Source organism: Pecten maximus, chromosome 2, assembly GCF_902652985.1.
Source record: "Pecten maximus chromosome 2, xPecMax1.1, whole genome shotgun sequence".
NCBI classification, from domain to species: Eukaryota; Metazoa; Mollusca; class Bivalvia; order Pectinida; family Pectinidae; genus Pecten; species Pecten maximus.
Window position 1 is genome coordinate 18,126,502 of NC_047016.1, and position 12,605 is coordinate 18,139,106.

A 12,605-nucleotide genomic window follows, 5' to 3' on the forward strand; every position below is an offset into this window, starting at 1 on the left:
TCGGTGTTAAACATAGGTTATCTCCCTTTGACCAAGCAGTGGCTAAATGGCAATAAAAAAAAATTAAAAATAAAATAGTGGTAAGAAACTGAAATTCAAAATGACCGCGTGTCCGGTCATTTTGTTTTCAGATCAGTCTCAAAATTAAAAAAAAAAAAAAGGAAAAATCACAACATTGTACAAAAGCCTACAGCAGAAGACAGAGAAAATGCAAGTCCTTATACGAATTCAGAAATGACTAAGTCCAATCATACGCAAATTTTACATGAATTTTACCCACTTGCGGAACAGATGCGTAATTTTGAGCCAAGGAGACACACCAAGAAATAGTGATAACACACTCCAACAACCAAAACTTAATATGACCGCATATCGGCCATTTGGTTTTCATGATCAAACTTAATTCAAATTGGGCACAAAGATCAAGATTTTCTATACAAAGGATCAAGAGGAATTTGATTGCGATCTTGATTATATATGGGTCTGTTCTGTTGTTTGAAAATGTAATATTTTAAGCATTTAAGGATTTACTTGAATATGTCTTTTATGTTATGGAGGCATAACACACACAAAACGGAGTGTACTCTAAACAACATAAGATCTCCAGGTCCATCCTCATTTCATAAACAAACAACTCTGACCCAACTCGGGTTCAACCGTTTGGACAGCAATAAACGAAAACGACAACTTTATCAAAATGCAGACCCGGTCTAGATCTAGTCGTTGTATTTCCCCTCTCCCTCTTTCCCTCTCTTGTGTTAACAAAAAATAGGTAAGACAACATACGGAAGACTAAGTACTGAGCCCGTGGATATAGTATGCAGAGTTACGTAACTTTTGTTGCTCAGTAAATTACATTGAACTTCAGTGGTGGCAGCAGGAAATTGGCTAAAGTGTAACATTTTCGAGAGACATGAATTCGAAGTAAGGCGTTATGGCGTTTTGATATTTAATCCCATTTTTTTCTAAAGGGAATATTTTTTCACTGAAGTGAAATAATAATTTTACTTAAGTGAAAAAAAAAAATCACACTAATAATGTATTCACCGTAAAGTGAAAGAAAGTATCGATGATTATTTCGCGTTTTGAGAAGGTGACACAATCTTTGATTAGCAGTTGTGGTGTATAATAACTGAACATCACAGTACCACGTACTCCATGCTCGGACATCATCGGACCTTCTAAGTCCCAACGGGATAGGTGTATATTCCAGGTGATTTGTATATTTCATTCAGAATATGATTCCAGCAACTGTTCTTAACTGATGTCATGTATATTTTGAATTTTGCATATTTTTAATATGTTAATTAATTGATGAACTTTATTTGTGACTTGATCATCCTTTATTTGATTTTCCTTTTCGCCATTTTTTTTCATCTAAATGATATGTTAATGAAAAGTTCTGTCTGATTCGCGTGTCGCCACGACGGTGCACATTGCTTTACAGCGATCATCCCAATAACAGAACAGATTCTGTAGTAAATGTTCGATCGTGTCGGTCGTAACACCTCGGAATGGCTGACTGTACCGTACAAATGAAAGCGCGCCTGACTTAATGCAAACACCTGAACAGGTGAGTGTCTGAAACACAAATATTTGTTACTGGTTTGTAAATTTGGGCGATGTACGAGTATTATGCATATATTATATGTCTCATCTTAGAAGGTGTTTCAGCTGTTGAGGTGCGATTGTGTTCCGACCAGTTCGATACTGATGTATCACGCCCCCAATACTGATGTTCTGTATTTTATTTAGGTCACAGGTACAATATATTATTTGTATGTCCCGTTAAAGCATTCATTGCCATACGATCTACCGAACGTAGACTTAATAAACCATCTCCAAAACGGGCACAACAATAACAAATTGTTTCTGCTTTACTTTGTGTTACGTGTTTGGATTGTGATACCCAGGTCATTTCCCTGTTTATCATATTTCCATACCTTTAAATGGTTGACCCTGTCGCTCTGGCATAACTTACTGCACACATCAGATCAGAACGTATGTCATTCATATAGTTGATGAGGATTTTCGATATCAGGAATTTTGTGTGAAAGAAGCGTATAACAGTATGTATAGTTAAGCATATATAATCCTCTTGACGTATTTGCATACAGTATTACTGAGAGAACATCAACTTCAAGATCTCATCTTATCACATCAATTATAACCGATCAACTTCCGGTTTAAATTTGATTATATACAAGTAATTAAACCGATATACGGTCATCTTTGATTTTGAAAGTTGTCATCACCATTTCTTAAGTATTGCCATTTCATTCACACAGCGTCCTGTTTAGATCTCTTAGATTTCATATATCGGTTCCCATTGTTTTCAAATCAAATATAGAACAGAGTCATAGAACCAGTCGAAAGGTAGGGCCCAAAATCTCTCTTGGATTTCTTGTTTCAGAAATTATTCATGTACCATTCAACCTCACATTTTGTCATGTACCATTCAACCTCACATTTTGTCATGTACCATTCAACCTCACATTTTGTCATGTACCATTCAACCTCACATTTTGTCAATGTTAAAGATTTCAATAACAACGCTTCAGCTGGGGATTATCTTCTTAATTAGTGCATTGATGTAACTCAATTATGTAAACGATGTTGTAGATTCAGTTAAAGTAAAGTTCCTTGAAGTTATCGTAAGCTCGCATGAAATTATAATCACCGGATTAGTACATGTAATTGTGTATACATGTTGGTATAATTATAGTCGTTTTAGAGGGATCTATATCCAGTAAAATGGCATCGCTCTATGACACGTATATAAGTAAATGGATAATTTTAAACTTAACTATATTACATTACATTACATTACATTACATTATATTATATTATATTGTATTATATTATATTATAATATATTATATTATATTATATTATATTGAGACCTATCAAAACATTGTCTACTCCCAACCAGTGATTAATTTGATATGTGTAGTTTTCTTAGTTTTGTCATTCCCAACAAAAATTCTAAAATCTATTAATATTTCAACAAGATTTATTTTTATTTTATTTTTAATGCTACGATTTTTTTATTTTTTTTTTACCAATTGTGTCGATATGGCAAATGCATATGCAGAAGTCAAATCAACTAGACCTATTCCTTAATACATTTATTATATATATATATTATCATTTGCTTTCAGGTGAACCCCGAATATAGGTGATTAGCAGGGAGATGAAACTTTCAGTGGTGTGTTGGGACTAATACATGCATATCAATGGAAGGGGAAGCGGTTCGAACTTTGATCACTTGTCCCATATGTAGGAACGTGAAGAGATTCGCCAAAAAGCTGCAATGTCAGCACTCTTTCTGTGCCAGCTGTATCGCAGATTATATGTGTTCCTTTACTGGGAAAGTCTCGTTCCCATGCCCTGTTTGTCAGTGTGGTAATGCAGGCGTGGACGAAACTGTAGATATAACAGATTCATTTCAACTGCCGGAAGATGTGTTCATACAGAAGCTTTGTGACGGCGCCAACATATCTAACACCGGGACTTCAAATCAGCCAGAATGCCCTGTACATCCGGGGAACACTATGTCATACTTCTGTATGCAGTGTGATACAAGTCTATGTGAGACATGTCGCTCCGAACACCAACACGGAACCAGTTGTCAGGTACTAGATATACAGGAAAATGCTGACACGATACAAGAGGTCAGCGCACAGAAATCTGAATCACTGAAGTATACGTTAGGACAGGCGACAGTGGAGCTGTGTAGCATTGAGTCTGCTTTACAACCAAAAGAACAGGCAATAGTATCATCCAAAGAGGTCACGAAGGACAAGGTGAAAGCTTATTATGCAGAAATTTTGGAGAACGTGACACTCTATCTACAAACGCAGGAACAAAAAGTTCTATCTCATCTTGATGAAGTAATTAAAAAAGAAACAGACTATATTCTTCAGCGTCTAATTGTCACGTCATCACTGTTGACGTCACTCCAACAGCGTAAGGATGTCCTTGCACATATAATGGAAAACACTGGCAAAGCCCTGTCACAGGCGGAAAGTCTGAACATGAAGATGCATATGATGAACAACGTCGCCGATTACAAGACAGTAATACAAGATTTAAAGAGCGCGTCCATGAAAGATTTGACCCTGAGATTCATGATCAATACGGACCTAGAGGATATGTTAACAGAGTGTGATTTAGTGAAGATCGAGTTGTTGAACAGCTGCCATTCTGACCCGATCCCTGCCATGTTTAACACTCCCAATGCTTCCAGACAGAATGACCAAAATGGTCAGAGAAACAGATTGTCAGATCGACAAGATCAACGGAGAGTACAGATTCAAAGCCATGACCCCAACTTAACAGATCGAGGTCGTTCTGAAAATAGCCGATCGTCTGGTGTTAGATCGGGGTCGACAGAGCGGCGCCCAAGAACGAATGACAGAAGACAGAATTTACCTCCATATTCAGCGGAGGGACGCCATTCAGAAAACCGAGGGTTGAAACCTCCGAACCGAGGTTCCAGGCCACGGCCACGTTCAAAAAGTCCAAGAGGTATTCCCGACGATATCGGGCCACCTCCTCCGTACTCCCCTGATCTGATAGAAATCGACATGCCAACTCCTGGCCGCCAAAGTCGAAGGCCAAAACCGTCAGCGCCACCAATGCCTAACCAACAAACATCAATTGGGCCTTTCAGGAGACCACCACCCGTTGCTATGACAATACCAAAGGTCGGGGTTCTAGTACCTCACGAAAGAGTCATTCCACAAATCACAGAGAAAATAAGCAATGTTCAGTACCAGCATATGCTGGATTCCAAGGCTAATGGTGACACACGAACACCCCGAATTATTGGTATTGCAGTTATTGGAAGACGATTTATACTAGCAGATAAATGGAACAATAATCTGAAGATAATATCTAAGGACAATCGTCGAATAGAACAAGTTGTACCGTGCCAATCCTTCCAGCCATGGGATATCGCCTCTTACGCTGTCGGTCGCTGTGTGGTTGCCGCACCAAGAGAGAAAATTCTGGTGTTCGTAGGACGTGCTCGACACACATCACAAATACAAGTGGTTGGCAAATTAAGTGTGCCAGCAAGATATGCTAGTATAACTTACTTTACAAGAGATGACAATTTCATTTGTGGTATCTGTCCCCCGTATGGTGGACCGAGTATTGACATACTGACAACAACTGGTGTTGTGCTACGGTCCTTCCAGAGTGATTCCTTTGGGAAACCATTGTTTACGTATCCCCGGAACATATCCGTGACAGACGAAGGAACTATAGTTGTCTGTGACCTTGACACTCGTAGTGTCATCCTCGTCAATGCTGATAATGGCATGTACAAGATGTTTTCTGGTAATGAGCAGGTTCAGCTACAGGATCCGCAGTGTGTTGAGGTTCTAGAGTCGCACCAACTCGTCCTCGTACTCAACTCAAAGGTCAGAAAGTTGATTGCTCTTTCCTTCTCTGGAGACGTCATCCAACAGGTGGACGATGTTCCTGTTCTTGATAACGCGCGGCGTCTGGTGACGTATGACAATAATCTCGTGTTTGTGCACCAGGATGGTGCAGTTACTTTCTATACCTTCGAGTGACGTCAATTGTCAATATACATACCTTCGAGTGACGTCAATTGTCAATATACAGACAGTGGCTAGTCCAGTTTTGTCACGTTTTCAGACAGTGGCTTTTTATAGGTGCTTGGTATCATTTTTATTACGTGTTAAGACATTGGCCGGATTCTTAATAGTTCGGTATTGTCTCGTGTTCAGCCAGTGGTTTTATATAGGTGCTTTATATTTACAAACTCATATCATTCTATGAACTTCTGTCCATTGTGCTTCGTAACGGATTGTCAAACAACAGTTTTATAAGCAACGACACACGATAGATAATTGTTTACACCATTGATGTTTGGGTCTTAAGAACCCACGTTACACAAGTCTTGGTTCTCTTGGCGATCTTGGCGATATAACGTCGTGACGACAAAGTAAACAGTTCTTTATAAACCAACATCACTCTCAAATACAACACAACACAACACAACACACAGTGCCAAGAGAAATGATCTTCATGCACAAAGATAGGTAACAATACCGGGCAATATTAAAAGAATACGGTTATTCATATAACGTACACAAGTCCCTGTGATAAAATAAGGTGTATCAGTAATGTTGTCGAGGTTAAACTGCCTCAGAAACCTATAGTAATACACGTGTATTGTTATTTAGGACTCTGACCATCCTGCCTGCACTCAATCCTCTTCAATTAAAATGCATTCGTTACAATCGTAATAAAACTCAGTGATGACCGTTTAAGCTCATTTCAGTTTAGTTCAGAACGTTCTTACTACAGCATTACGGCTTCATACATACAAAATTTTTAATGTAAATGAAAAAAAACACACAAATAACTGGCATTCTCACCCCCACGCACATTACATGTGACATAGTGTATAGGGTTCTAATATTACATTTTTACATATTCTTTTATCTTATAGCACATTCTTGAAAACTTCAAAACAAAAAAAAAACAAAAAAAAAACACTTCGAGTAAGCTTGAACACATTTGGTTGACTATACTAATATCTCTTAATGAATCTCGTCCTTATATATGTACGGTGACTACATTAAAGACAAAGTGAAACACATATTCTGTGTCACTACTGTCCTAGTGTATACAAAATTTGTACATATTCTTTTATCTTATAGCACATTCTTGAAAACTTCAAAACAAAAAAAAAAAAAAAAAAACACTTCTTTTTAGAATTCGAGTAAGCTTGAACACATTTGGTTGACTATACTAATATCTCTTAATGAATCTCGTCCTTATATATGTACGGTGACTACATTAAAGACAAAGTGAAACACATATTCTGTGTCACTACTGTCACAGTGTATATATAGTCTGTGTCACCACTGTCACAGTGTATACATATTCTGTGTCACTACTGTCACAGTGTATATATAGTCTGTGTCACCACTGTCACAGTGTATACATATTCTGTGTCACCACTGTCACAGTGTATACATATTCTGTGTCACCACTGTCACAGTGTATATATAGTCTGTGTCACCACTGTCACAGTGTATACATATTCTGTGTCACCACTGTCACAGTGTATACATATTCTGTGTCACCACTGTCACAGTGTATACATATTCTGTGTCACCACTGTCACGGTGTATACATATTCTGTGTCACCACTGTCACAGTGTATACATATTCTGTGTCACCACTGTCACAGTGTATACATATTCTGTGTCACCACTGTCACAGTGTATACATATTCTGTGTCACCACTGTCACAGTGTATACATATTCTGTGTCACCACTGTCACGGTGTATACATATTCTGTGTCACCACTGTCACGGTGTATACATATTCTGTGTCACCACTGTCACAGTGTATACATATTCTGTGTCACCACTGTCACAGTGTATACATATTCTGTGTCACCACTGTCACAGTGTATACATATTCTGTGTCACCACTGTCACAGTGTATACATCTTCTGTGTCACCACTGTCACAGTGTATACATATTTTGTGTCACCACTGTCACAGTGTATACATATTCTGTGTCACCACTGTCACAGTGTATACATATTCTGTGTCACCACTGTCACAGTGTATACATATTCTGTGTCACCACTGTCACGGTGTATACATATTCTGTGTCACCACTGTCAGTGTATACATATTCTGTGTCACCACTGTCACAGTGTATACATATTCTGTGTCACCACTGTCACAGTGTATACATATTCTGTGTCACCACTGTCACAGTGTATACATATTCTGTGTCACCACTGTCACAGTGTATACATATTCTGTGTCACCACTGTCACAGTGTATACATATTCTGTGTCACCACTGTCAGTGTATACATATTCTGTGTCACCACTGTCACAGTGTATACATATTCTGTGTCACCGCTGTCACAGTGTATACATATTCTGTGTCACCGCTGTCACAGTGTATACATATTCTGTGTCACCGCTGTCACAGTGTATACATATTCTGTGTCACCGCTGTCACAGTGTATACATATTCTGTGTCACCGCTGTCACAGTGTATACATATTCTGTGTCACCGCTGTCACAGTGTATACATATTCTGTGTCACCGCTGTCACAGTGTATACATATTCTGTGTCACCACTGTCACAGTGTATACATATTCTGTGTCACCACTGTCACAGTGTATACATATTCTGTGTCACCACTGTCACAGTGTATACATGTTCTGTGTCACCACTGTCACAGTGTATACATGTTCTGTGTCACCACTGTCACAGTGTATACATGTTCTGTGTCACCACTGTCACAGTGTATACATGTTCTGTGTCACCACTGTCACAGTGTATACATGTTCTGTGTCACCACTGTCACATTGTATACATATTCTGTGTCACCACTGTCACATTGTATACATGTTCTGTGTCACCGCTGTCACGGTGTATACATATTCTGTGTCACCACTGTCACGGTGTATACATATTCTGTGTCACCGCTGTCACGGTGTATACATATTCTGTGTCACCGCTGTCACATTGTATACATATTCTGTGTCACCACTGTCACAGTGTATACATATTCTGTGTCACCACTGTCACAGTGTATACATATTCTGTGTCACCACTGTCACAGTGTATACATATTCTGTGTCACCACTGTCACAGTGTATACATATTCTGTGTCACCACTGTCACAGTGTATACATATTCTGTGTCACCACTGTCAGTGTACACATATTCTGTGTCACCGCTGTCACGGTGTATACATATTCTGTGTCACCACTGTCACGGTGTATACATATTCTGTCACCACTGTCACAGTGTATACATATTCTGTGTCACCACTGTCACAGTGTATACATATTCTGTGTCACCACTGTCACAGTATACATATTCTGTGTCACCACTGTCACAGTGTATACATATTCTGTGTCTCCACTGTCACAGTGTATACATATTCTGTGTCACCACTGTCACAGTGTATACATATTCTGTGTCACCACTGTCACAGTGTATACATATTCTGTGTCACTACTGTCACAGTGTATACATATTCTGTGTCACCACTGTCAGTGTATACATATTCTGTGTCACCACTGTCACAGTGTATACATATTCTGTGTCACTACTGTCAGTGTATACATATTCTGTGTCACCACTGTCACAGTGTATACATATTCTGTGTCACCACTGTCACAGTGTATACATAATCTGTGTCACCACTGTCAGTGTATACATATTCTGTGTCACCACTGTCACGGTGCATACATATTCTGTGTCACCACTGTCACAATGTATACATATTCTGTGTCACCACTGTCACAGTGTATACATATTCTGTGTCACCACTGTCAGTGTATACAAATTCTGTGTCACCACTGTCACAGTGTATACATATTCTGTGTCACCACTGTCACAGTGTATACATATTCTGTGTCACCACTGTCACAGTGTATACATATTCTGTGTCACTACTGTCAGTGTATAAATATTCTGTGTCTCCACTGTCACGGTGTATACATATTCTGTGTCACCACTGTCACAGTGTATACATATTCTGTGTCACCACTGTCAGTGTATACATATTCTGTGTCACCACTGTCACGGTGTATACATATTCTGTGTCACCACTGTCACGGTGTATACATATTCTGTGTCACCACTGTCAGTGTATACATATTCTGTGTCACCACTGTCACAGTGTATACATATTCTGTGTCACCACTGTCACAGTGTATACATATTCTGTGTCACCACTGTCACAGTGTATACATATTCTGTGTCACCACTGTCAGTGTATACATATTCTGTGTCACCACTGTCACAGTGTATACATATTCTGTGTCACCACTGTCACAGTGTATACATATTCTGTGTCACCGCTGTCACAGTGTATACATATTCTGTGTCACCGCTGTCACAGTGTATACATATTCTGTGTCACCGCTGTCACAGTGTATACATATTCTGTGTCACCGCTGTCACAGTGTATACATATTCTGTGTCACCGCTGTCACAGTGTATACATATTCTGTGTCACCGCTGTCACAGTGTATACATATTCTGTGTCACCGCTGTCACAGTGTATACATATTCTGTGTCACCGCTGTCACAGTGTATACATATTCTGTGTCACCACTGTCACAGTGTATACATATTCTGTGTCACCACTGTCACAGTGTATACATATTCTGTGTCACCACTGTCACAGTGTATACATATTCTGTGTCACCACTGTCACAGTGTATACATATTCTGTGTCACCACTGTCACAGTGTATACATGTTCTGTGTCACCACTGTCACAGTGTATACATGTTCTGTGTCACCACTGTCACATTGTATACATATTCTGTGTCACCACTGTCACATTGTATACATGTTCTGTGTCACCGCTGTCACGGTGTATACATATTCTGTGTCACCGCTGTCACGGTGTATACATATTCTGTGTCACCACTGTCACGGTGTATACATATTCTGTGTCACCGCTGTCACGGTGTATACATATTCTGTGTCACCGCTGTCACATTGTATACATTTTCTGTGTCACCACTGTCACAGTGTATACATATTCTGTGTCACTACTGTCACAGTGTATACATATTCTGTGTCACCACTGTCAGTGTATACATATTCTGTATCACCACTGTCACAGTGTATACATATTCTGTGTCACCACTGTCACAGTGTATACATATTCTGTGTCACCACTGTCACAGTGTATACATATTCTGTGTCACCACTGTCAGTGTACACATATTCTGTGTCACCGCTGTCACGGTGTATACATATTCTGTGTCACCACTGTCACGGTGTATACATATTCTGTCACCACTGTCACAGTGTATACATATTCTGTGTCACCACTGTCACAGTGTATACATATTCTGTGTCACCACTGTCACAGTATACATATTCTGTGTCACCACTGTCACAGTGTATACATATTCTGTGTCTCCACTGTCACAGTGTATACATATTCTGTGTCACCACTGTCACAGTGTATACATATTCTGTGTCACCACTGTCACAGTGTATACATATTCTGTGTCACTACTGTCACAGTGTATACATATTCTGTGTCACCACTGTCAGTGTATACATATTCTGTGTCACCACTGTCACAGTGTATACATATTCTGTGTCACTACTGTCAGTGTATACATATTCTGTGTCACCACTGTCACAGTGTATACATATTCTGTGTCACCACTGTCACAGTGTATACATAATCTGTGTCACCACTGTCAGTGTATACATATTCTGTGTCACCACTGTCACGGTGCATACATATTCTGTGTCACCACTGTCACAGTGTATACATATTCTGTGTCACCACTGTCAGTGTATACAAATTCTGTGTCACCACTGTCACAGTGTATACATATTCTGTGTCACCACTGTCACAGTGTATACATATTCTGTGTCACCACTGTCACAGTGTATACATATTCTGTGTCACTACTGTCAGTGTATAAATATTCTGTGTCTCCACTGTCACGGTGTATACATATTCTGTGTCACCACTGTCACAGTGTATACATATTCTGTGTCACCACTGTCAGTGTATACATATTCTGTGTCACCACTGTCACGGTGTATACATATTCTGTGTCACCACTGTCACAGTGTATACATATTCTGTGTCACCACACTGTATAAATATTCTGTCATTCCTATCTATATTATTGCAATGTTCAATTTATGAGGGGACAAACTAATTTTTGTAATTTCCTTCAAATTTATTATTTCTATAGGATTCAATAAATACTGTTGCATACAAAAAACTTCACATATGAACTTGTACAACGCATATTTTAAAGATGAATTTATCTTTTCCTTGCATTCTTGTTTAAACATTTCACACATTCTAGTTTTTATAACGTTCATAATACAATCGGATGTATCTTTATATTGCCATATGTACCCTCACTCATTCTAAAAAGTTCCTCTCTTATGCCAATCAACCATTCATTTCGATTTTCAAAAATGTCTTGATAATGATAATCAGTATGTAAGATACAATTGGCCGATTGTTTCTGTTTTAGCCAATACATATCCATGGGATTCTTTTGGAGCGGTTTTCTTACGCCTGATAATCTGTCACAATAACTCAATTGTAACCTCTCTATATTGAATGTACTATGGCAACCCACATTCAGTTCCATAATTAGAATGCTACATATAATAAGTAGATCAAAAATTTGGGTTGCAATATAAATTCTACACGATCTTTAAGTGGAGGATAAAGGAACAATTATGGCGGACTTTAAAAAGAGGCCTCCTCATACTGCATAGTTTGAAAAGTCATTGTACATCTTCACACTTTAGTAGCATGCAATGCTCATACTCTAGGTTACTTTGTGGTCTCGTAGAGGAAACCGAGTAATTTGTCGTGTAAACTTTATGCATAATAGGAAGCTGTCTGTTTACAAGAATGAATCATTATATGTAAAATGTATCATCATCTTTATATAGATCTGCAGTACAATGTATATTATATTTGATACAGACTTGAAATAACCAATATGCATGTTCACATAGAATGTACATTTAATATTAAATAACTGTGGTCGTTTTTCTGTTTGTTCACAC

The 12,605-nt window shown here is 38.7% G+C and overlaps 1 protein-coding gene across 1 annotated transcript; it reads left to right on the forward strand.

The window, feature by feature from the left end:
- The first annotated feature begins 3,099 nt into the window (after positions 1–3,099).
- LOC117320135 (tripartite motif-containing protein 3-like) lies at positions 3,100–6,523 on the forward strand. The gene has a single exon (XM_033874806.1). The coding sequence runs from the start codon at positions 3,237–3,239 to the stop codon at positions 5,583–5,585; it is 2,349 nt and encodes a 782-aa protein (XP_033730697.1). The 5' UTR covers positions 3,100–3,236; the 3' UTR covers positions 5,586–6,523.
- The last annotated feature ends 6,082 nt before the right edge of the window (positions 6,524–12,605 follow it).